The sequence below is a fragment of the Littorina saxatilis genome, linkage group LG5, assembly GCF_037325665.1.
Source record: "Littorina saxatilis isolate snail1 linkage group LG5, US_GU_Lsax_2.0, whole genome shotgun sequence".
NCBI lineage: Eukaryota > Metazoa > Mollusca > Gastropoda > Littorinimorpha > Littorinidae > Littorina > Littorina saxatilis.
The window spans coordinates 23789325-23815432 of record NC_090249.1 but is presented as its reverse complement, the minus strand read 5'-3'; the positions used below and the strand labels follow the sequence as shown (position 1 = coordinate 23815432).

The 26108-nt window shown below is 40.1% G+C and overlaps 2 protein-coding genes across 6 annotated transcripts; one reads left to right on the top strand and one right to left on the bottom strand.

Annotated features, from left to right (window-relative positions):
• Window positions 1-156: 156 nt before the first annotated feature.
• On the bottom strand, window positions 157-17957 carry LOC138966621 (neurogenic locus notch homolog protein 2-like). Of its 4 annotated transcripts, none has more exons than XM_070338908.1 (15): window positions 17883-17957; window positions 16744-16922; window positions 15829-15918; window positions 14307-14383; window positions 13391-13550; window positions 12734-12883; window positions 11784-11933; window positions 10912-11118; window positions 9289-10410; window positions 7040-7486; window positions 5931-6275; window positions 5443-5556; window positions 4389-4526; window positions 3006-3097; window positions 157-1763 (listed from the first exon to the last, which is right to left on the bottom strand). In XM_070338908.1, the coding sequence occupies exons 2-15, from the start codon at window positions 16835-16837 to the stop codon at window positions 1611-1613; spliced, it is 3339 nt and encodes a 1112-aa protein (XP_070195009.1). In that variant the 5' UTR covers window positions 16838-16922; window positions 17883-17957; the 3' UTR covers window positions 157-1610. The 4 variants fall into 4 exon arrangements, with proteins under 4 accessions (XP_070195009.1, XP_070195007.1, XP_070195006.1 ...); XM_070338906.1 differs by lacking the exon at window positions 17883-17957 and adding an exon at window positions 17690-17839; XM_070338905.1 differs by lacking the exon at window positions 17883-17957 and adding an exon at window positions 17408-17466.
• Window positions 17926-26108, top strand: LOC138966622 (ATP synthase mitochondrial F1 complex assembly factor 1-like). Of its 2 annotated transcripts, none has more exons than XM_070338910.1 (10): window positions 17926-18046; window positions 19114-19402; window positions 20003-20168; window positions 20414-20476; window positions 20974-21024; window positions 21429-21476; window positions 22924-23019; window positions 23599-23665; window positions 24482-24522; window positions 25250-26108. In XM_070338910.1, exons 2-10 carry the CDS (start codon window positions 19134-19136, stop codon window positions 25448-25450), a joined length of 1002 nt encoding a protein of 333 aa, XP_070195011.1. In that variant the 5' UTR covers window positions 17926-18046; window positions 19114-19133; the 3' UTR covers window positions 25451-26108. The 2 variants fall into 2 exon arrangements, with proteins under 2 accessions (XP_070195011.1, XP_070195010.1); XM_070338909.1 differs by having other exon boundaries at window positions 18001-18139.

Below are 26108 nucleotides of genomic sequence, written 5' to 3'. Positions count from 1 at the left end.
TGTTTGTTTTTTTGTGTTCCTGTCATACACAAATGAGTAATACAAATAGATGTACATGGACAGACAGAAACAACGAAGAATAATGAACACACACATACACAGGAACACACACACGCACAGGAACACACACACACACACACTGGAACAATTGCAAGAATATTTAGTGAAATTTAGTACATCAACAAGATCAAGTTTATTTAAAATACATAAATCACAGGAGGAAAATGCTGAAATTTCAATGCTAATAATTTAGTAATAATTATGTTCTTCTCTTTCTCTTTATCCATGATGCAAAACATCAATTGGTTCCAAGCTTGCATACTTGAAAACGTTTTACGAAACAAGTGTTAACGATACAATGCAACAAAACAAAAAAAACGGCAGTTTCTAAATATTTACTTGAATGTATATAAAATACTATCACTGGAAAATCAAAGCAAACACGTCAGACATTGCACTATCCCCAAATGGCTAATCTCTAACCCCATGAAACAAAGAAAATAAAACATAAATAAAAGGCCATGAGATATAATCATAAAATGGTATGCTTCCCAAGGCACAGTGTACTTGTTTTAAATAACCATGAAAGTGATGAAAATTAAATGATAAATCATTTGTGAAACAAAATTAACTTTGCAAACAAAACCAACCAATCATAATGATTTTCTTCTTCTTCCTTGTTCGATTCATATTGGACAATTGTAATGATTAATCATAAACACATTTTAGCTGAACATAAACAAATGAGATCACAGTCATTTTACATGTATGTCAAATTGGAAATTAGCCTAAGTGATATGTTTTGGGGATTAAACTTGCAGTTACAAGAAACTACCGCAAACAAGCTCAATGAGGATTAGAATGCTTTATACAATTTTCAACAAAGATAAGAATACATATTAACATTTCTGAACATAATTCATGAAATAAATATTGCAATATCCCGAATAAACCTGTTGTGGGAAAATACATGTGATGTCAGGACGCTTTTGGAAAAGTGTGTGCTGTTACTCCCATGTACTATTGTACAAAGATGGACAACCCATCCAATACGTCTGGGGTTTTTTATACAGAATTCTCCCTTCTGCAAATATTTGAAGTCTAGTAAATCACCCATTTTAGCCCTGTTTGGGGTTCTTGGGCTCTATAAGTCGCATTAAGTGAATCTCAAACGGTCACTCTTCTTCTTTCAGGGTGGGACTGAAAAATTTCATGAATCCTGAAGAATTTTAAGGGGGGGTCTGGGGGCCCCCAGACGCTGAAGGATTTGTATAATTAACAACCTAAAAAACATCACCACAGACATTACGAATCCGGATTTCCGGAATATACCAGAAGAATCCCACCCGTGCTTCTTTCAGTATGCCGTGTGATTCCACGCGGGGTTAACTGGAGACTATATGCCTCAAGTCTGTTTGAGAGATGTGTTACCTGCGATGAGCAGCCCTTCTAATGAGAGGACTCCTCCGATTAAAGGACACCTTCTGTTGTCCATTTCTTTATTATCTCTACCAAAATATACCTGTCATGACAGGCCACCTGCAATGTAGGGACACTTTCGCCTGGTCCCAAAGGTGTCCTTTCATGGCAGGTACCACTGTACATCTTTCTCAAGGCGGAGTGGCCACAATGCTGTCACAGACCTGTCCGTCCTGGCCTGGGGGACACAGACATGTCACACTGTTGTCGCTGGCATGTTGACAGTATCCTCCATTACACGGGCTCCTCTCACAGCTCAGCACCTCAGTGGAACACACCTCTCCCTGAAACATAAGAAAATGTATCGATTGTAACCTGGATTTACACCTCTGTAGTACACACCTCTCCCTGAAACAAGGAAATGTATCGATTGTAACCTGGATTTACACCTCTGTAGTACACACCTCTCCCTGAAACAAGGAAATGTATCGATTGTAACCTGGATTTACACCTCTGTGGTACACACCTCTCCCTGAAACAAGGAAATGTATCGATTGTAACCTGGATTTACACCTCTGTGGTACACACCTCTTCCTGAAACAAGAAAATGTATCGATTGTAACCTGGATTTACACCTCTGTAGTACACACCTCTCCCTGAAACAAGGAAATGTATCGATTGTAACCTGGATTTACACCTCTGTAGTACACACCTCTCCCTGAAACAAGGAAATGTATCGATTGTAACCTGGATTTACACCTCTGTAGTACACACCTCTCCCTGAAACAAGGAAATGTATCGATTGTAACCTGGATTTACACCTCTGTGGTACACACCTCTCCCTGAAACAAGAAAATGTATCGATTGTAACCTGGATTTACACCTCAGTGGTACACACCTCTCCCTGAAACAAGGAAATGTATCAACTAAAACTTGGGTTTTTCTTCTTTGAGCCATGTGATTTCACAGGCCGACCAAAACTCATATTTAGGCGGCAAGCGAAGATTACAAAAGAGTGCATGTCTGTGTGCCTTTAGTTGTAAAAAATAAAAGGATTTCTTACTAAAATGGATCAATACATGATACAGATCTCAACAGTCATTGTTCACCTCGATCTCTTCTCTCGGAACACGATGACTGCCTTGATCTGCGTAAAATACTTATTTTGGTCAACATTACAGATAATGTGTAATACAAGCTCAAATAAGAAAGGGAAGTAAGTCAGATCTCAGGACTCCTGTTCCTAACATCTGTGAATTGACCTCCATTTCAAGACACACTCCCTTTAAGACATGGTTTTCTAAGAGTTTTGGCTGTTATACAAGGGGGGTACTAGTGTACTCAGGTACAACACTATTAAGATGCCGTTACTGCAATGAAGAACAATGGAAAAAGGCTGACCTCGAGGTGAGAGATAGAGGGAGGGAGAAAGAGACAGCATAAGGTCAAACGTTAAGCAGGAAAGTAATGGGAGCATTGTTTTCAGTGTGCTGTCAATCTTGATGATGCAGATACAATAATAATTCAAAGGTAAAAAGCAAATCCATATTAACCAGGTATGCATTCCAAAGAGAAGTATTACTCACAGCAAATCCATCAGGGCATGCACACACAGCTTTTCCTGCTTCGCTGGTGCATGTCCCCCCATTCTGACAGGGGTTGCTCTGACACACGTCACCTGTCGACACACAATCATGACATTGATTGATTGACTGAAATACCTACTTCTTTATTTGTCTATCGAATGATTTTTCTATTAACGAACCAGAAGAAGATTTATCTATTGACACAAAACATTCAAAAGCTCGTGTAGCTTCAGAAGGATAATTACCATTTTTTCCACACTATCAAATATGAACCTGCAGTCTTTCTTCTTCTTCTTCTGCGTTCGTGGGCTGAAACTCCCACGTACACTCGTGTTTTTTGCACGAGTGGAATTTTACGTGTATGACCGTTTTTACCCCGCCATTAAGGCAGTCATACGCCGCTTTCGGAGGAAGCATGCTTGATATTTTCGTGTTTCTATAACCCACCGAACTCTGACATGGATTACAGGATCTTTTCCGTGCGCACTTGGTCTTGTGCTTGCGTGTACACACGAAGGGGGATAAGCCACTAGCAGGTCTGCACATAAGTTGACCTGGGAGATCGGAAAAATCTCCACACTTAACCCACCAGGCGGCCGCGACAGGGATTCGAACCCTCGACCTTCCGATTAAGAGGCCGACGTCTTACCACCCCGCCACAGCGCCCGTCCTGAACCTGCAGTCAAACCTGCCTATATAACCACCCAAGGGACCAACCAAAAGTTTGTATCTAGCGACAGGTAGTCGTTATGGAAAGGTTATTTCTACAAAAAAAGACGAATAGGATCCTTTGTGGTGATCGTTGTGGGCAGGTGGTCGTTATCATGAGGTGGTTGCGAGGGCAAGTTTGACTATATTTTCATAAACAAGTTTGACACTTTGAACAGTTGCAGCTAAGTGACTGATAGCAGAACCGGCACGGTTGGCCTAGTGGTAAGGCGTCCGACCCGTGATCGGGAGGTCGTGGGTTCGAACCTAAGACTTTAAAATTGGCAATCTAGTGGCTGCTCCGCCTGGCGTCTGGCATTATGGGGTTAGTGCTAGGACTGGTTGGTCCGGTGTCAGAATAATGTGACTGGGTGAGACATGAAGCCTGTTCTGCGACTTCCATCTTGTGTGTGGCGCACGTTAAATGTCAAAGCAGCACCGCCCTGATATGGCCCTTCATGGTCGGCTGGGCGTTAAGCAAACAAACAAACAAACAAAAGCTAAGTGACCAGGGCCGAGGTGCACGAAGCGAAAGCGGGTGCCACACAAGTGGGTGGGAGTCAGTAGTGGGTGGGAGTCAGCAGTGGTGTCTGATTAGTTGACATTGAGATCTGTGATGATTTCAAGCAATAGAGACCACACGGCTGGCCCCAACCCACCTCAGCCCTGACTTACCCTTAGGCAGCTGACAGAAAATGCCCTCGTACTCTGCAGTACACTGACAGTAAGCTCCAACCTCGTCAGTGAAGCAGTCCCCGCGTCCAGCACAAATGCTGGGTGTGCACTGCATCACTCTGTCTGCACACACTGGGCCTGCAACATCAGCACAAGTCAAGGTATAGTTTTATGTGTACTCATGTTTATTATTTATTTATTTTATTTTTATTTTTTTCATTATCATCTGTACTGTGAATATTGTTTTACATTTTGTGTGTGTGTGTGTGTGTGTGTTTGTATCCGTGTGTGTGTGTGTGTGTGTGTGTGTGTGTGTGTGTGTGTGTGTGTGTGTGTGTGTGTGTGTGTGTGTGTGTGTGTGTGTGTGTGTGTGTGTGTGTGCATGCGTGCATGCATGCATGCGTGTGTGCGTGCGTGCGTGTGTGTGTGTCCAAGATATCCTCTAACCACTTCCTTCCCTTGCATTTTCTTCAACGTTTTGGTTTCATCTTTTCCTCTCTTTTTATTTTTTGGTTTGTTGCTCTTTGGTTTTGCTTTTTGTTTTGCTTTTGTTATGTACATGCTGTCCACAAGAAGCCTCCACAGGTGAAAATGTGACTTTTAAGGTTTTCAAATTTTATTAAGAAAATGACCAATGCACACTCTTCATCAATCATTTTTTCCATCTCAAGGACAGTAATCTGCAAACAAGCTTTTCAAGTTGAGAATGTTTTGTCTAGGGCTAGTTTTCTTTAAAAAAAAACCCAGCTAGCAAGCCATACAATTTACCTTCAAACTGTGAAGCAGCCCTGCATCTAGTGCAATATTTTCTAATCAAGTATCTTAACATCTCACACACTAATTTTGCATACATGAAATTAGCAGAGTTTCAAAAGTGATTCATGCTTTATCTATGGAGACTATACTCACTCATGTTTTTCTGTATGTATATTTAACCCTGGATTTATGCACTCTTGAAATATTAGACTATTATTATTATTACTATTATTATTATTATTATTATTATTATTATTGTGTCCATGTTTTAAGAAGAACAATGCTGCGATGCATTTACCAGTGTACGGCGGAGGGCAGACACAGGTGAATCCGCTGCCAGACATGACACAATCACCGCGATGAAAACACGGTCTGCTGGAGCACTGTCCCACCATCGTCTCACATAGCTTCCCTGGAGAACAAAATTGAAGGATAAGCAGGATTTAAAAAGCTCTTAAACATGACTATTGTGATCTTAAATGTTGTCAGGCATGTGAACATCCTTTATAAAGAAACCTTCACATTGTACAGGAAAACTAGAGAAATAGAGATGTGATAAACCATGATTTCCATCAAACAAATAGGAGAGAGAAAAAATTAAGCACAAGAAAAAAAGACCAAAAGGCAAAACAAAACCAAAAAAACAAAAATAAATCTGCCAAGAATCAAAACAAAGGTTAACCATACAAACAAAACAAAACAAAACAAAACCAGACTAGCACACCTGAGTGACATAACCAGAGCAGAGCACAGTAAGGTCAGTTTAAGTTTAGAATGTCTCCTTACCTGTAAAGGTAGACGGGCACTGACATTGGTACCCATCAGGCGTGTTGAGGCAAGATGCGTTGTTAAGACACGGATTGCTGTCGCAAATGGTCACCTCCTCAAAACACGTGATCCCTTTCAACCCAGGTGGGCAGAAGCACGAATAGCTGGAATCGTCATTGTCCAGGCAAGTGGCCATTGGATGACAGGGCTTGAAATAGCATTTAGGGAAGGCAGTCTCGCAGAGAATGCCAGTGTAGTTGGAGAGACACTGACAGACGAATGTAGAGCCAACGTTCTGGCACTGTCCTCCATTTCGACAGGGCTGAGAAAGGCAGGCAATCTCTGCTATCTCACATTTTCCACCTGTGTTTGCATAAAAAATGCCCTAATAGTACAGTAATGACAAACGCAGAAATTCATGCAAATTCTTACAAAAAGAAGAAGAAATGAAGGTTTCTTTCTTTCTTTCTTTATTTGGTGTTTAACGTCGTTTTCAACCACGAAGGTTATATCGCGACGGGGAAAGGGGGGAGATGGGATAGAGCCACTTGTCAATTGTTTCTTGTTCACAAAAGCACTAATCAAAAATTTGCTCCAGGGGCTTGCAACGTAGTACAATGTATTACCTTACTGGGAGAATGCAAGTTTCCAGTACAAAGGACTTAACATTTCTTACATACTGCTTGACTAAAATCTTTACAAAAATTGACTATATTCTATACAAGAAACACTTAACAAGGGTAAAAAGAGAAACAGAATCCGTTAGTCGCCTCTTACGACATGCTGGGGAGCATCGGGTAAATTCTTCCCCCTAACCCGCGGGGGGTAGAAATGAAGGTGAAACATCATAAAAAGGGGTGAAAGCAGAGGTAAAATATGTGCTATTTCTAGCAATATGTTTCCTTGTCAGAAATCAAGCCCTTACTAACCCTTTGCTTTGCTTTTGCTTGTTTGCTAGTTTTTTTGTCTCCTTGTTTTTTTTAAGTGAATGACAGCAACACTTCCTGTTTATTTCAGATTCAGAATAAATTAACAACAACAACAAGAAACGGACACAAAAAAGAACATGGGCTATCAGTAGTAACTAATGTGGACCGCAATGTTTAAAACTGCCACAAAAAACTTACCAGTGAACCCATCTCTACAAACACATTGCTGCACGTCTCCTTGAGCGACACAATCTCCGTGGATACAGTTGTCTGCCGTGCAGTTTGGGACATGCTGCTCACAGTTCTTCCCAATGTAATTCGGCTGACACTCACACGTGTAGTTGCCACCGTCTTGATTCAAACATGTGCCGTTGATACACGGCTGCGACGCACATGGCAGGGAGGTCTCACAGTTGCGCCCTGTGTAGTGTGTCGAGCACTGACACGTGTATGTGTCGTTGGAGGTTTGACACACTCCTCCGTTCTGACATGGTGAACCACCGCAAGGGACGGGCGTCTGGCAGCGATCGCCGGCACTGGTCGGAGGGCAGGTACAGGTGAAGTTCGTTCCGCTCGAGGTGCATGTGCCGTTGTTGAGACATGGCTGCTGTAAGCATGGCTGAAGTGACGTTTCACACTTGTCACCTGATGAATGAGAGAACAGTAAAAGAAGTGGAAGGTAGGAATAATGTACAGTGGAACCGCCCCCCCTTTTTAGAACTCCACAAATCTGAACAAGAAGGGCAAAGCCCATACGACTCACATGCTTGACCTTTACATGACCTTGACCTTCAGGGTCAAGGTCAAATAACTAAACCTAGCAATGACATCATACACTAAGAACTGCTTTACACATTTTTCCTACCAAAATACATGTGACCTTGACCCAAGGTCAAGGTCATCCAAGGTCATGCAACACAAAGCTGTTAATTCAAGACATAGGAAGTACAATGGTGCTTATTGGCTCTTTCTACCATGAGATATGGTCACTTTTAGTGGTTCACTACCTTATTTTGGTCACATTTCATAAGGGTCAAAGTGACCTTGACCTTGATCATATGTGACCAAATGTGTCTCATGATGAAAGCATAACATGTGCCCCACATAATTTTTAAGTTTGAAACAGTTATCTTCCATAGTTCAGGGTCAAGGTCACTTCAAAATATGTATACAATCCAACTTTGAAGAGCTCCTGTGACCTTGACCTTGAAGCAAGGTAAACCAAACTGGTATCAAAAGATGGGGCTTACTTTGCCCTATATATCATATATAGGTGAGGTATTCAATCTCAAAAACTTCAGAGAAAATGTGAAAAATGTGAAAAATAGCTGTTTTTTAGACAACATTTATGGCCCCTGCGACCTTGACCTTGAAGCAAGGTCAAGATGCTATGTATGTTTTTTGGGGCCTTGTCATCATACACCATCTTGCCAAATTTGGTACTGATAAACTGAATAGTGTCCAAGAAATATCCAACGTTAAAGTTTTCCGGACGTCCGGACGGACGGACAGACGACTCGGGTGAGTACATAGACTCACTTTTGCTTCGCATGTGAGTCAAAAATGCAGGTCTTAACAAGGAGGGAGCCTGAAAATGGGGGTATATTTACACAGGTTATAAATAAAAAGTCTACGAACATTGGGTCTAAAAAAGAAGTAAGTCCTGAATTGGGGGTCTTAAAAGGGGGGTTCCACTGTACTGACATGTCACAAACAGACACATACAAATAAGGCAACAAACATGTACACAACAGAGAATGTACTGACTTTGTTAGAAGATTCCCATTTAAGGAATAGTACAGTGCTAATGACTCATACGCACCGCTCAACAATTTCAAAATGGGAGACAAAGTGAGTAAAACTAGCTGACAGTTTTAGGAGATAAGCTGAATGAGCAAATATTTTTTTAATTTTTACCATTTGAACTCACTCAGTGACCAACTTTCGTGAAAGCAATATTCTAGTATAGTTTTTTGCACTCTTGTTGGTAGCATAGACATGCTAAGACATATAACGTCAACTGTGAATCAGTTCAACACACCCAATTTTGACACATTTCCAAAAAATATCATTAAATATCTGATGCACTTACATTAAATTGGTTTGCTTTTGTGAAATATTTGATTCTTAAATGTTTCTAATTAACATAACATGTACGAGGGTAAATTTAACACATAATCCAAATATTTTCAAAGAAATTGGTATATTATTGGTTTTCGGAAAAAGTTCGGCTCTTTGAGACACCAACACACTTTTGGGTGGGGTTGGAAACACACTTCCAGGTAGAAAACAGTTCATGGGAAACAACTCATCCTTTCTGGCCTATTTAGCAAACTGGCAGTGGAAACGATTGCCTCCCTTTACCTGTCTCTGGTGTCTGTGAATTTTTTTTAATACATTTTTCTTCCTACCGCCAGTATACAGGTGCTATGTCGTGAAAAACCTACCTGTGAAGGCAAGAGGACAGGTGCAGTTGAAATTCTGACCCACGTTATTGCACCGACCGGCGTTCTGACACGGCAATGACCCGCACGGGTTGTACACCTCACAGCGAGGGCCCGAGTACAAAGAGAGACAACTGCAGCTGTAAGAAGAACCCAGGGGCGTGCAAGTCCCGTTGTTGAAACAGGGCTCGCTCAGGCAGGGAGAGAACTCTTGGCAGTTGTAGCCGGAGTAGCCTGCATTGCACTCACAGGAGTAGGTGGAGTTGAGGTTTGTGCAGCGGCCTCCATTCAGACAGGGGTTGCTCGTACAAGGGAGGATGGTTTCACACAGTCGCCCTGTCACCCCCACAGGGCACAGACAGTTGAAGGTCGAGTTGTTAATGTTGACGCAAGCCGAGTTGTACCAGCAAGGATTACTGGAACAGGGGAGATAAGTCTCGCAGCGAGACCCTGCGTGGCTGGGAGGACACTTACAGAAATATCCATCCTGCATTTCTTCGCACGCTCCGTTGTTCAAACAGGGACTGCTGTCACATGCTATACGTGTTTCACAAACTGACCCAGTAAAGTCTGTGGTGCATTGACAAACGAAGGCTGTAGTTCCGTTGTTTTCGCACGTCCCGTTGTTCAAACATGGCTGACTCTTGCAGGGGAGTTCACTTTCACACACACTTCCTGTGAATCCTTCGAGACACTGACACTGGAACTCAGTCAGCGACAGGTCGGTACAGCTACCGTTGTTAATGCACGGCGCAGACTGACACGGCATAGGGGTCTCACATCGGGAACCTGTGAACAAAGGTGTACAGGCGCAGACAATACCTCCCAGAGTCTCTGAACAAGTCCCTCCATTTTGACAACTGTTCGCCTCACATCGCTCGTTGAACTGACAGTATTCACCAAAAGCATCTGTCCCACATGCACAGGTAAAGTTCGTCCCATTGGCATTGCATGTCCCCCCGTGAAAGCAAGGCTGACTGGCGCAAGGCAGTGGAATCTCACAGTTGACCCCTGTCAAGGTCAGCGGACATGTGCAGATGTGGCCGTTTGGAGACCGAGTACAGATGCCTCCGTTCTGACAGGGTTTCTGTTCACAGGGACCGATGACATCTTGGCAGTGGTCTCCTGTTACACACAAACACTGCATGTGTGATTTAAAGAAAGCAATATTGTACTTCACTAAAATGATGCTTTGTATGCTCTGATGCACTGAAGTAATGCTTTAAAATTGCGTTCAGTTAATCTAACTGAATAGTTCTACAGTTGGTATCAACTGTTATCTTACATATATCTTAACCTCACTTCTTGATTTGAGGTTGACTCTTAGGTTGAACAGCAAATTTAATTTCAAAATAACTGATCCACTGAATCCAATAACAATTTTTTTTTTTTCAAAGAAAAGAAAAGAAGACAAGACATAGAGAAAAGAATCTGTCTGCAGAATGTGTATGAGAACTGCTGCCCCAACTTGGATGAGAAATAAACTATCTGTTTTGACACATACAAGGTCTTATAGCCAGGACATTTGAACCTATACATAGTTTCAATCCAGCATCACCTGACCTATTGTCCCAATGAGTCTGAGAACACTGCACCAGCACACCTGAATGCTCTGCGTGGCCTTACCTGTGAATCCATTCCGACAAAAGCACTGGTAGGTGTCCTCTGCTATGTCAGGTGAGCAGCCTTGTCTGCCCTTCGAACAGCAGTAGGCTCCATTCTGGCAAGGGTTTTGCTGGCATGGGTCAGCGCTCACAGCCTGCGAGCAGTTCTTGCCAGTGAACTGGGGACTGCACTGACAAGTGTAACTGTTCACTCCATCGACACAGGTACCTGTCAAACAAAGGTTTGCATTTGAGATAATTTTTAACACAACAAATACACATGAAGTACACTATTAATGTGCTCCTGTGGACAAACACTATGCATCACATTTCATACACCTTACTCGTCTCTGCAAACATATGTGAGAAAGATAGACAGACAAGACACACAGACTCACAGACAAAGAGCACTTGAAGAGTCTTCATGTTAATCCAAAAACATTTAGTACTGTTAACAATTAATACAGACAGACAAACCATCCAACAGACAAATCTCTAATCCTCACCTCTGAGAAAGAAAGAACTTGCCTATCTACTGATGTTAATCTAGACATGGCCTCATGTTAATTTGTGTTCATAAACATGTCTGCTTGTTATCGTTCTATATGTTGTTCTTGTGAAATGGTTGCATACAGTGGACCCTCCCTAAGACCTTCAAAAACCTGAGAAAATAAGGTCTAACAAGGAGGGAGTCTTAAAATGGAGGTAAATATACAAAGCTTATGAACAGAAAGTCTGAACAAGCAAGGTCTTAAAAGGGAGGAGGGGGGGGGGGGGGGTCCCACTGTATAACAAAATAAATCAACATGTTTAAACCAATCAACAGTGACTTGACATCCAGTACCCCTGCACAATGAACCATACACCAACCGACAGACAAATAAATTCCCTCACCGTTATTGAGACAGGGAGAAGTTGCACAGTCATTGATGTTGATCTGGCACCTGGTACCGTTGTAGCCCTGCTGACACACACAGGTGGGCGTGGTGGATGGCAGGATGGGTGGCATGCAGATAGCATAGTTTTCACAAGGGTCAGGAGCCACTGAAACACCATTGAGGGTTAGGTTAGAGCTGATGTAAGGTATTATGAGATGACGGGCGCAGTGGCATGGTGGTAAGACGTCGGCCTCCTAATCGGGATGTCGTGAGTTCGAATCCCGGTCGCTGCCGCCTGGTGGGTTAAGAGTGGAGACTTTTCCGATCTCCCAGGTCAACATATGTGCAGACATGCTTAGTGACTTAACCCCCTTCGTGTGTACACGCAAGCACAAGACCAAGAGCGCACGGAAAAGATCCTGTAATCCATGTCAGAGTTCGGTGGGTTATAGAAACACGAAAATACCCAGCATGCCTCCCCCGAAATCGGCGTATGTGCCTGAATGGCGGGGTAAAAACATTCATACACGTAACAATCCACTCGTGCTTAAAACATGAGTGAACGTGGGAGTCTAAGCCCATGAATGAAGAAGAAGAAGAAGAAGAAGAACAACAACAACAAAGGTGAGAGCGATAAATAAAAAGACACAACAAATATTGTACTCAGGTGTGAACGAAGATGATGAAACACATGATGGCGCCGTTTCGACCCTGAGGTCTTCTTCCGGCACATTAACAAAGCGGAAACAAGAAGAAGACAGACGATAGGACAGAAAGAAGAACTGCAGATGTAACGATTTACAAACAAACAGATACAGACGCAAGGGCGGCTAGAATACAAAGCTTGTAGCACACACTATGAAAGAACACAGGGTTATAATTATCTTACTCAGCGTGTGTATACCCTACAGCAAATTACAAAACAAAAACAACACTCACAGGTCAGAAAACTCAATGTTTACCTACCTCGCCCACAGAGCTGTTGTCGTTCACAGTAGCGTCCCGTGTTGGCAGACTGACAGATACATGTGAACGCGCCTGGCTGTGATGTGCACACTCCTCCATTCAAACAGGGCTGGGAGCTGCACAGGTTCACAATGTTCTCGCACTCAGTCCCTGAAAAACATATATATATATAGGCGCTAATGGTTGAAAAGGCGTTAATACCAAAACAATGCTATTGACCGGTTGTGTTTGACATTATTTATACAAAACACCTAACAAGAGAAAATAAATACCGTGCAGCGGTGCCAATTTTTAAGACCTTCAACATCCTGAGAAAATAAAGGTTTGAAATTGAATAAGAAGCGTGTCTTGAGCTGGAGGTTCAAGTAAAATTACAGATTTAGAGGGACAATAATATCTTTAAAAAAAACCATTGAGTCAAAATGGAAGGGAAGTCTCAAAATGGAGGTTCTTGACAAAATGTTACAGGCTATAAAGTATTCTGAATTGTTAACCAATACATATAATAAATGGGTAGGGTATATCCAGTCATTCCTTGTATCACAAGGCATGTGGAAGTATAAGCACAAAAACACGTAACAATCCCACCCCCACATGAGCTGTTGATTACTTATTACTCTAAAGTTGTCAAAATGTGTAAGATAATTAATGCCTTACCTGTGTAACCATGGGGACACATGCATGTAAAACCACCTTCTGTGTTGGAGCAGGTAGCACCATTCTGACAGGGGGAGCTGCTACATGGCGGAACTTTTGTCTCGCATCTTTGACCTGTGAACCCTTCCGCACACTGACAACTGAAGCCCGAACCTGTGGCCTGAAACCACAAGTTAAAATAATGTACCTGTACAGACTATCTTTCTGTGTGTGCATAACACACAGATGCAACTACAGTGTACTACAGATTCTAGGCTAACAACAACGCTCTGCTGTCTTGAAAAACATTAAAAAAAACGCATGCATGCAAGCAAAAAAAGGTCACAGCACTTGTAACCCTGACTATTTCACACAGTCCCTGGAAGGCACTTACAGCCTTGAGAAAAATCCTTAAAGACACACAAATATGAATACCATACTCACAGAGACACAAATGTAAACAAGATGTACTTGCTTGAAAAACAACGACATCGCTTTGTATCAATAAAGGGAAAACAAAATAACATGTTGCATTGTTACTGAGTCTAATCAAGCAAACATCACAAGAAAGCAGATGCACACATGCTACAGCAAATTAAAGGGGAAAAAAAATAAAGGACAACGACAAGCTTTGAAATTGCATTCTATTTTCAAAAACTTATGATTTAGCAAGAGCTTGGTTTTTTGGATAAGCAAATTATAGGACAGTAGAGTATCCAAGAATCTGGAAAAGTCTTAAGGAATGGAATCTTAAAATAGAGGTACATTAACAGGTGTTATTTGACAGAAAATCTGGAAAACTGGGGCTTAAAAGAAGACTGGTCTTATAAGAGGAGTTGCACTATAATATACAAACTCAAATCAGTACAAAGGCAAACAATGATAATTGGTATACAATTACAAAAGTACATATGTCATATATACTGTATAAAGTCACCTGACATGTGGCGTTATTGTAGCAAGGGTAAGTCAAACACGGTTGTGTCAGGTCAGAGCAGTTCTGCCCACTATAACCTGTGGAACACACACACACACACACACACACACATGCATGCACACATACATGCACACGCACACACACACACACATATAAGAACTTTACAAATACATGTACACATAATTATGTAGCCATAGAGACAGATATAAACAGACACATGCACACCAAGGAACATATCTGTACAGAGAATACTTAATACACTCAAATTGCTCTGAGAGAAAACAGAATTGCACTACACAACGCAAACTAACCATTAAATAGTCAAGAAGGAAGCACCTAGCTAACACATTATTACATACAATCTTTCAGATTCTGGACAGCATCTGAATTCCACAGACTAGATAATAATCAGACAATTACAACATGCAAGCAAGCATACATCCCGCATCACTTAATAGTACATGCAGGGCTCCCTAAACTGTGTGTCTCTGCATCCTCAACGCACTGTATGGAGTCAGAAACCAGCGACGCACTAAAACTTTAAAGATCCCAGGACGCACTACACTTCCATTATCATGCGTACCTTTGGTACAATGTTCAAGACAATGTTCTCCCGGATTTGAACCGATGCAGATGTACGGAGTTTATCTAAAAGATATGACCATAATAGTTTCAAAAAAGTCGGCATTACATTGACACAAGCGCTCCAGGGATTAAGTGTCGGCAAGGAATGTGCCGTCCTAAAGCAAGCATATGATCCTCCTGGTCTTCCAACTCTCTAAAATTCCACTGAGGGAGTCTGACCCCCCATACATTAAAATTCAAAGTTTTGGGTCCCAGGACCCTCTAGGTAGATTGTCTGTGGTGAGCCCTGACATGCACTGCTTAATGCTATCATCATAATTACACTTGAAACAAGAAGAGCAAACGCTCGATCGAGTCACTTTCGCAGTTCTGAATATTATATGAGGCATCAGATGGACAGGAAGAAATTGCTATTCACAACACAATGAGTCACGTTCACATAAAATTTGAGCCCGGTCACTTTTATAGTTTCCGAGAAAAGCCCAACGTTAAGTTGTGTGTTGCCGAACAGAAAAGGCTAGTTATCTCCCTTGTTTTTCTGATAACGTTCGTAAAAGGCTACAGATGTAAATACTTTGATGTAAAGAATAATCCTACAAAGTTTCAATCACATCCGATGAACTTTGTCAAAGATATAAAATGTCTAATTTTTCCTTTGACGCTGACCTGTGACCTTGAAAAAGGTCAAAGGTCAACGAAACCATCGTTAAAGTGTAGAGGTCATTGGAGGTCACGACTAAACAAAATATGAGCCCGATCGCTTTGATAGTTTCCGAGAAAAGTCCAACGTTAAGGTGGTGTCTACGGACGGCCGGCCGGACGGCCAGCCGGACGGCCGGCCAGACGGCCGGCCGGACAAACTAACACTGACCGATTACATAGAGTCACTTTTTCTCAAGTGACTCAAAAACACAAATAAAATTGAGCACAATCTTACCAGGAGCACAGTTGCAGTGATAACTTCCTAACCACTTCGGTGAACACACTCCTTGTACACATGGATCTGGTTCACACCCACTCAGATCATCTGAAAATGTATGTCATAAAAAGAAAGTCATAAGACCAACAAAAACCAAATGTTTTATTCTGATGATAAGGCTTGAAAAAATAGGGTTGGTAGGTCAGTACCTTTTTTTGTTGCTTGGTTTTTTTAAGGAATTTTTTCTTCCCCCCCCCCTATACCCCCCTAACATTGTGTGGCTTTTTATTGGCTGGAACTCCTGTGAGCTGTGTCCTCTTAATGTCTTAAGCTTTCCATGTAAAGTCTGCAAAATTGAGTTTTGTCATTTTTTTTCTTTTACTTATTTTTCTTGTTTTAAAACTTTTTTTGAAGGGTAAAAAAAAAGTGATAGGGTAGGGAACAAAAAAGTACAGGGTTGGTCATGGAACTGATAACGCTGACCTTTTTTTAGGCCTAAACACAAGTTGTTTTGTTATTTTTTTTTTTTTTTTAAACTTAAATGTTTTTTCTCGAACATACATGTGTTTCATTATTAAGTGATGGAGTTAAAAATGTATATGGGTGCACATTCAAAAGGAACCTCATCATCATATGTTATATAAAACATGGTAAAATGTTTGAACTTAAAAAGGTCACCAAATTCAATGGTTAGAAAAATAAAAATTAACCAGACAACAAACATACAAAAGCAAACAAGCAAGTAAGTGCAACCAACAACACAAAAACATTAACCGGGTTTGTTTATGTACATAGTCATAGTTCATGTATAAAATATATGTAAAGGCTGAAAGTTTGTTTCTTTTTTTAAATTTTTGTTGCTGCTCTTGTTGTTTTGAAGATTCAACTGACTGTTCAAATGATCTCAATTCACATTCATTATATAATTCTTACCCAGGTTCTGAAGCAGTACAGGTGGGCTCATTAGACACAGTAAAACTGCCAATCTCACCAACGCTGTCCATCTCTCACAGCTTTGGCTAAACATGGCTATGCATCCCTGGTACTAACTGAATAAGGACTGTGAAGTTGAACGTGGATGGTTTCTCAGCAAGCATCTCAGTGAATAAACCCTGAAAAAAAGAACATTTGAAATAAATGATCTTTTTAAAATAATCCCAAAGAGGCTCTCCAGCAGCATAAGAAGATAGAATACACAATTCAATTCTTACTGTATCTAATAAACAAATACAAAGCTGATATATACGTCTCTAAAATTCTCAATCTTTCGTGGTTATTGGTACAGACAAAGTTATACATATAAAAAGACTAAAAAGCACTGCATGTACTCATGTTGGAATGACGAAAAACGAGCCTGTATTTGTTTCGTTTTCGTCATACCGACGTGAGTACAGTGCATTTAACAAGCTATTTGACAACGACTATGAACCACCAGTAAGGACGTTTCACTTGATAAGGTATAGATATAAACAGAAAAATGCACTAACTTCCCTGTTCATTTTAACGACCATGAAGCTCGGTTGCTCTTAATATATATATAATCTTATTCATGCACTTCACAAATCAAGTCTCCAGGTAAAAGGCGGACAATACGTACAATGTAAAACTCTTTGTGCTAGCAATGACATCTTGGGTGTGTACAGGCTTATATCGATTAGTCACTTTGGGTCAATACAAAACAACAGCTGGCATGTAGCCTTATTGATTTGGTGTTTTAATTGATTGGAGCTCAAAATGTTTGCACCAGCTTTGACAGGTATAACCATTAACACCCAAGAATACAATTATCTATGGAAAATTGAACTGATTAAGCTGAATGTATGTTTATCAAATCATGTATTACGCATAAACAAAATAAAAGGCACTTCAATAAATGTACCTGTGCATGTTGCAAACCCAGGTGTGTTTGTGCACTGGGAATATGGGATGCAATGCATGCCGACTTGGTCGTTCTGTTAATTGAAAATTAGGCAATTTCCAGACGATCAAACCTCCAAAATAAAATTGTCACAAACCAGCTATCTAAAATAATACTACCTAGCTCTATGTCTATGTAACATAAGAATCATAACCAGCAAAACATTGTGGTGAAATATATAGCTGTCGTGAAGAAACAGTGCAGCTGCTGAATCCAGGGAAACGTAACTCTGATGAAAAGTGCTCTTTTGTTTCTAAGGCGCAGTCTTCCTTGTGTAATGGCTGCGTCCTTGGAAGAAGTGTGAGAAATAAAGGACAGGTAAACTTGGCACGAAAAAGTTAAAGGCTCCGTTGGTGCACTGGATCTTTTGACTTCACTTTCTTAAAAATCGTTGCAGACAGTATTGAAACGGTAATAAGCTTTGTCAGGAGGACAGATGGACTAATAATTATATGTAAACTTTGGATGAGTCGCCGAGTAGCAGACGAAAGTGTCCATGTTACTGCCTTTACACGGCTTTAGTGACATGCGGCTGTGGGTAGGACGTCAGCCGGGCTTCTGCCAAAATGAACTTCAGACTGAATGCTTCCCCGCCAATTTCAAGACGGAGTAAAGCCTGTCAAGTTTTTGCAAGTAATGTGATGACATTTGATAGATTTTACCCAAAATTCGATCTGTGTGAAAAAAACACACGCACCAAAATGCATGGTTACGTCCCTTGAATGAGATTGGTTTTTTTGTTGCGATGAAGCAAATTTCCAAGTCAAAATACCTCTTTTTTTTCATCAGAAATGAGACTGTATGAGTGGAATACCGGGTTCAAAGTTTGATTTGCAGTACTTTAGATGTGAGAGGGATAGTCAGAATGGAGTTTATGTGAAACGAAACAAGGCCGGCTGACTGTGGAATGTGCTTTGGTTGAAAATTAAGTAACTGAAGTTATGATTATGAATGAAACTTTTTGACGGACACTGTCAAATTGCTTTTGTATCTGTGCTGTTCTAGTATGGCATACCATTGAGAGTAAGTTCCCCCACCCCCTCTCTCTCTCTCTCTCTTCTTTTCTCTTCTTTTCTCTCCTTTTCTCTCCTTTTCTCTGTCTTCTAGCTCTTCTCTTCTTTCCTTCTTTCTATCTTTCTTTCTTTCTTTCTTTCTTCGCGAAGGAGAGAGAGAGAAAATATGAAAATAATATTTGTACCATGCCAAATATGATTATTTCATACGATGTAACAGTATAAGAAGTAGCATGACATTTTAAAACGTTGCTTCATATTCCTAAGCTGAAAGGAAAGGTAGGTGCTATGTGTGCTTTTAAAAATCAAAGAAACTTCAGTGTTATATTTCTAAAAGCTGACATGGCAAATCCTTTTTGCTGTTGGTAACAGGTATTGATGAACCAGTCTTCATGAGCGAGATGCCAGGACAGCGAGAACTGCTCAACATTTGCTTTGCCTGTTTGCGCTACAGTCGAGTAGCTCAAAATGGCCTCCCTTTGGTGCGACCAGCGAATGTCAGCAACACGTTTTTGAGAGGATTGCCACAGTGCAGTCAGTGTCGATTCGCTTCATCTGTACAGGGTCCTACAAGGGCTGAAGAGACGAAGAGAGATGAAGAAGGCATTCAGAGCAACCCCTACTTTGAGAAATACAAGGAGAAGCTGAAGCACCTTGCAGAGTAAGAATGAATTTATCTTGTGTGAATTTATATTTTCCTTTTTAATACATGTAAATGCAAACAGGGAGGTGATGATTATACAAAGCAATGGATGACTTGTTACAGTTTTATTTACTCTGTGTGTTTGTGTGTGTGTGTGTGTGTGTGTGTGTGTGTGTGTGTGTGTGTGTGTGTGTGTGTGTGTGTGTGTGTGTGCTCATTAATGGGATAGGTTGGGGGTTGAGGTATCAAGGGAAGGGGATGTCTGAAATATTAAAGAACATCAAGGACATTTTAAAGCAATGTATTTGGAGCATACAGATTAAATCAGGGTTGTTGTTTTAGACGAATTAATAACTAAACAAAATCTAACAAACAAAGCTAGGGTTGTTGGTTGTGAAGAACGCCAAAAGCAAAATTGAAGGTAGCATCTAAGTCTGCTGTAAGTGGGAAGTATGCCAGATGTTGTTTTTTCTTTATGTACCATACTTCACTTAGTAGTTAAAAGATCATCTTCTCAACAGCTAGGCCGTGGCATGTAAGATTTTAACCACTTTTGTTGTGAACGTTACTTTTGTCGTTCAACGGTTCATGGTTAATTTTTAAACATTGCACTCACAGCGCTGATCCTGACCAATTCCAGTGGCGTCTAGAGAAGCTGCAGGAGGAGAAGAAACCCAGGAAAAGTACAATGCCACCATCTTGTGCTTCATCACAGGCTGCTGGTGACACACCTGCTGCCTCCCCCCATCCCATTCCCCACTCTGCCAGCTATGCGCCTGCCAAGGTAGTGTGTTCGTGTGTGTGTGTGTGTGTGTGTTTGCATGTGTGTGCTCCTGTGTTTGTGCATGTTTTGGGGTTGGGGTCAGGTTTTTCAGAGTCATTCGCCAGTCTGTGTGTTTACATACGTAAGAAGCTATCATTGAATTATATTTGTACATTTTCACATGTTATATATATCCCTAATGGTGTACTTGCAAGTATAACATTTGTTGGTGAACATATATAATTTTACTGAACCTTTTTTATCAGGGCCTGGAATCAGTCATGAAGATGGAGTTGATACAGGATAAATCTGCAACTGAAGTGGAACAGGTGAGAAAAAGATTCTTTCTTGATTATTTCTTGATCATTTCTTGATCATTCATATCAATTTATAACAATTACAGACTGGACTTATTTAATTCTACAATGCGATGAATGCAGGGTATGTGTGAGCAACATCACTTGAATTCCTGCCTGGCAGTTTAAACATATATATAAACTTACAAATATAAGATTTATGAGTTAAAATTTTAAATGTTACAATTTATCAATGTACTGTCTACACATCATTGGTAATAACCTTACCTTCAAAATTGTTTAATTGTGCTAGCACAATTGTAATCATTAGAAATCAAACTTTTAATCATTATACTTATGGTATGTAAAATATTTGCAGGGAAGCACAAATTGATAGATACTAAAAAATAAAAATCGGACCACAGCAACAGTGGAGAAGAGTTTACTTGATATCATAATATACTTTAATCTTTTGTGCTATTTATGCTTGCAATTTGATCTTGTTATTTATGTTGTGAATGTTTTTTCAGATTTGGAAAGAATATCACAAAACAAAAGACGGTGTATTTGCAGTGTTACAGGTGTGTTGATTTGACTAAATTACTCCAGTTAATTATATCCTGTAGTCATTTCAGCTTTTATTTTATGACCCAAGTACTTTTTGTATTAACGTATTAATGACATTTAAGTTTTATTGACTAGTATTTTATTTTAATAATAATAATAATAATAAGAAGAACATTTATATAGCGCTAAATCAAAAACTTTCGTTAAAAAGGCTTGCTCTAAGCGCTTGACATCTAAAACTAAAACGTCATTCACACTCTTTACAATGATGTACAAGAACTTCATGTCACACTCTTTCATTAAGTGATTCTATGGTATTTTTCATGTATGAACAGTCTTGAGAAGTTGAAGTTGAGGAATAAAGTTGCGCCATATATAGTACAGAAAGTACTACGGTCGTTTCAACTGTTTGTTTCAGAGAGATGTGTTTGAAGACCTAATGGCCAAGTCCCGGTCTTGTCCAATGGTGAGTAAAATACGAATTACGCAAGTCATTGAAGACGTTTATAAAAATTAGTCACAATTAAAACACTCACTTCAGCAGAAACCAGTCAAATCAGTGATGATCGCAAGCTAAATTAAAAGCCTCTGAAATATCAGTGGTGCCTTCTGTAAGGAAATGGTAGGATAAGACCATATTTCATGAAAATCAAGAAGTCAATCATGTCCATGACAGCTCCACTAACGTAACCCAATACATGTACATAGATATAATGGGAACAAAAGTAGCAAGTAACCTCAGTCGTATGTACCAGTGATACACCTCTAGCAAATGTGCTACACCTATAGCATATGTGACCCTCCACCACGAAATGAGTCACATGTCACCTTTGCATGATTTTTATATTTTTTAATTTTTTTTACACAGCTTTTAATGCTCTATCCAGTGGTGTTAACCGTTTTAGAAAAGAGCGAAAACTGTTCGAGTTATAAGCCTGTGACTAAGGTGTCCCTCACACTGATACCTGACACCCCCGAACGTGTATTAGGCCTAGTGCAGAACCGCGCTAGGTGACATCCGACTCATTCCGTGATGGAGGGTCACATATGTGCTACCTTTTGCAATGGGTGTATGCACGGATGAATGTGTGTTTCAATTATTTATCTGCATCACTTACCTGAGAATTGTGTGACTTAATTACCCTGTATGAACCTGTTAATCAGGTACAGACACCCATACAATTGAACCCCCCTGATAAAAGACTTCCCTCCTCCTCTCAGACCCCCTTTCCCCAGATTTTATCTTCACAGAATATCTAAATTTACCTCTGTTTTAAAGGCACAGTGCAGCTCACAGCCTTCGTTTTGCGTTTTTGTTGCAGCTGAGTGCATTTACAGTTCAAAAATCCTCCTATGGTAATAAAACAAACCCAAAACTACCCAACGACGACATCTGTGAAGCTCGATATTTTCTTGTTCACGCGAATGCATAAATTAACCTAGTTATTACGTGGTGTTTGGTCGGAGTTCGATTCAACTGAGTGATTCCGGCCTCCATTTTGTTTTACACAAACTCATGATGACGTCTGACATAGTTTGCTAGTGACGTGTCTTTTTGTGCATGATGTGGTGATCTACCTGATCTAAATTTAGATCCAAAAATAGGTCAAGACCAGCCGGGTCCGTGTACAAAATTAATTCGTAAAAAAATTGCAGTTCTTGACTCTTTGGGTGCAAGTCAATGAAACTTGGTAGTTCTTCTAACGGATAGCTGCCTGAGGTATGACTAAAAGCCCCAGGGGCTCCGTGCACCTGGATTTGACAAGTTCAGTACCTTTAAGACTCTCTCCCTTTTAAGACCAATTCCAGCTTTTCTCAGATTTTGTGAAATGGAAAAGGGGGCAAGAAATGTACAGATGCTTCTGCACTTTGATGACTTGCTGAGAGTGTCATCCCTTTCTCTTGTGTTTCAGTTTATCTTTCCTCTGCCTCGAGATGACGGCTTTGAGTTCATTTTGATGCAGTTTGACGGGAAGGACGTTCAGTTTACACCACTCGCCATGTATCAGGTACATTCATTTTATGCTTATCTAATAACCAAAGTTGCATCACTAAATTTAAAACTCCCTGGAGAGGCGCATGTGTAAATTTATTTGCCAGAGAAAAAGCAAGGGTATTCACTCTTTCATGAAGCAACAAACCAGAGGGAGTTATTTCTGAAAATCGTCTATTTGCCCAGCTAGGTTTTATTGTCAGTGATTCTGTAGCTTCTGTCTGATAATGTTACATTTTGTTGCTGCTTAAATTAGGGATTCATGAACAATTTTATATTTTTTTGTATTGTGATGCAGGCTATACAGTTACACATTATTTATTAGATCATCCCTGTTACCCAAGTTGGCCCCATTTGATCAAATAAAGCTTTAAAAAAACGTTCACATCAAAACATTTTTTACTAAAACCTATTGTTAAAAACTTAAGGTGAAAGTCAATTTTTCATTTCAATGCTGGTTATTGTCTCAGGTTCTCACCAACTCTTGTTGCACATGTTCAATATATTTTGAGTACTACCGTCCGTTATACTTTGTGGGATCTTGAAAAACTTTGTAATTCAATTCATTGAGCAGATTAAAATTTTGCTGTAACAGATTCTAAAGGAGAATGCACCAGCCTGTCTGACGCTTGTACACTACACAGAACTCATGGACAGCAAAGGTGAGATAACCTTGTACTTTTCTGCATTAACAAAATATAGCGCAGTGTCTCAGCAATTTGCTGCTTGGGTCTATGGTTGAATAATGTAATTTTATGGAACTGTTCTACAGATTTAAAGTGCAAACATTTTTACTTGTTGAAACATCTCTTCTTAAGGCAAGGTCTATGCAGATGCCTAGGATGTATCAGGAAAGAGCTTGCACAAGTTTTTTGTATGGAGAAGATGGGTTGTTTCCCTTTCTTCTGATAGACCTGTGAAATTTGCATATTTCCAAGGCTTATATAGATACATCAAGATAAAAGAAATATTCAAATTGAGAAAAGTAGCTGAAAATCACATAGATTTCAATGATTTTGATTGTGAGAAACTACCAAGAACAATTGTGGAAGACGAAAGCTTTTGCCAGGTTTGGTGAATATCGGAACGCCAGAATGGATGCGTTTGTTTGTTTGCCTCCATTAGGCATACCTTAACAACGTTGCAGTCAGTTCCCACAGTGACTTCACGTACAACTAGAGTAGATTTGATAGGCGGTGGGTGTACACAGTACGCGAACGATGTTGGATACCTGGAATAAACCATTGAAGCGCGTTTATAATTTAAGGATACTAAATAGCAATGCAAGCGATCTATATGAGGTATAAATGCTGTTAAAAGCCATGCCTTGTGTGTTTCATCATGTTAGTTTGGTTCATTTTGCGAAAAGCTGTAAGCAGTTTAAGCTTAAAAGAAACAAATATAATAATAAAATGACTTAAATTTTATGTGTATTGTTTGGTATGTGTTGTTGTTTTTTAAACAATTTTTTGTTTCAGGAATTGTACTGATGTCAGGGCAGTATGATGACAAAGTTTTGGTAAGATGACTAGTGCAATTTTATTTAATTTTTATTTAAATTTTTTAGTTAACAAAATTGGATTGATTGATCGAGTTATGAGAGTGGATGTGCAAGTTAAAACAGTGAGTAAAATGCTGTTTCATTTAAACATATGCTTACTTGTCTGGTTGAACATGCACTCTAATTCAATGTGTCTGCTGTTTATACATTTAAGCTGTGTGAAAGTCTTGTTTTAGAAGTTTACTGTTCAATAACGTGTGTAATGCAAGGCTTGTCATGATATTTTTACAAATATTAAAAGAAAACCTTTGCAAGTGTTTTAGGCCCCCAAAAGTGTTTGTTTACAATAACAAGGCCAAAAAAGTTAGGGACAGTAGGTCGGTAACATTTTTGTTTGTTTGTATGATTTTGTTTGCAGGATTTAAGTCTCTTTCAGAGCTTTACTGTTGTATACGATGTGTCATGCAAGGCTTTCATTTGTACATATATATATATGCTTATTTGTCTTTTTATTGGCCAGAATACATGCAAGCTTTGTCAACTAGATGTCGGAAAAGTAGCATTCTTTGTAAAGTCTGCAAGAATAGAGTTTTGTCATTTTTATTTTCATTTTAATTATTGTATTTTTTTGAAGGGGCAAAAAACAAGTTTTTTGGTCAGGAGGAAAAAAATACGGTTGGCTGGGGGACCGTACACTATGATTTTTTTAGGTTTTACCTCACATCTCTTTTGTATTATCTGGCAGAAACCTGAGGACGCAGTGATGCTGGTGCAGATGATTGCCATCTACTATGGCAAGAACTCCCCTCGCTTTGACGTGGTTGAGACTTTTAACCGCCAGCCTGATAAGTTTGACCACAACCAGCTGATTGAAGAGTGCAAGGCTCTCTACCTGGACAGGTCTGTGAAGGAACCAAGCCAGGCAATGGTAAAGAAGAAAGAATGACCGTCAACTTCACAGGACTACAGAGAAATGAGTGAATGAAATGTACAGAGGAACCCCCCCCCCCCCCCCACCCCCCCCCCCCCCCCCCTTTTAAGACCTGAGAAAATCAGATCTTAAAAAAGGCGAGAGTCTTAAACTGGGGGTACAGAGGTTATGAACAGAAGAAGAAGAAAATCTGAGAAAATAGGGTTTTAAAAACGGCGAGAGTCTTAAACTGGGGGTACAGAGGTTATGAACAGAAGAAGAAGAAAATCTGAGAAAATAGGGTCTTAAAAACGGCAAGAGTCTTAAACTGGGGGTACAGAGGTTATGAACAGAAGAAGAAGAAAATCTGAGAAAATAGGGTCCTAAAAAAGGCCAGAGTCTTAAACTGGGGGTACAGAGGTTATGAACAGAAGAAGAAGAAAATCTGAGAAAATAGGGTCTTAAAAAGGAGGAAGTCTTAAATTGTGCTGCTGTGGCTTTTTGTGACAGTTTTGACCGGATCGCTACTTGGTAAATGTTGTTACCAGAAACGAGAAACAAGAGAGGTTACTTTATGGGACGTTTAATGAAAAACAATACAAACAATTCACATTACTTTGATCAGATGCAGATGGTTGTAAGAGTATATTATGATAATGAGAAATTGAAGACTTAGCTTGCAGGGGAGGGGTCT

Bases quoted from the DNA above. Each gene is read 5' to 3' on its own strand.
- LOC138966622 (XM_070338910.1), top strand. From the start codon at position 19,134: ATGAGCGAGATGCCAGGACAGCGAGAACTGCTCAACATTTGCTTTGCC. The intron at 21,025-21,428 runs GTGTGTTGATTT...TGTTTGTTTCAG, and splicing joins GTGTATTTGCAGTGTTACAG to AGAGATGTGTTTGAAGACCT. The intron at 21,477-22,923 runs GTGAGTAAAATA...CTTGTGTTTCAG, and splicing joins AGTCCCGGTCTTGTCCAATG to TTTATCTTTCCTCTGCCTCG.
- LOC138966621 (XM_070338908.1), bottom strand. From the start codon at position 16,837: ATGTTTAGCCAAAGCTGTGAGAGATGGACAGCGTTGGTGAGATTGGCA. The intron at 14,384-15,828 runs GTAAGATTGTGC...TGTGTTCCACAG, and splicing joins TCACTGCAACTGTGCTCCTG to GTTATAGTGGGCAGAACTGC. The intron at 3,098-4,388 runs GTAAGTCAGGGC...GTGTGTCGACAG, and splicing joins TTTCTGTCAGCTGCCTAAGG to GTGACGTGTGTCAGAGCAAC.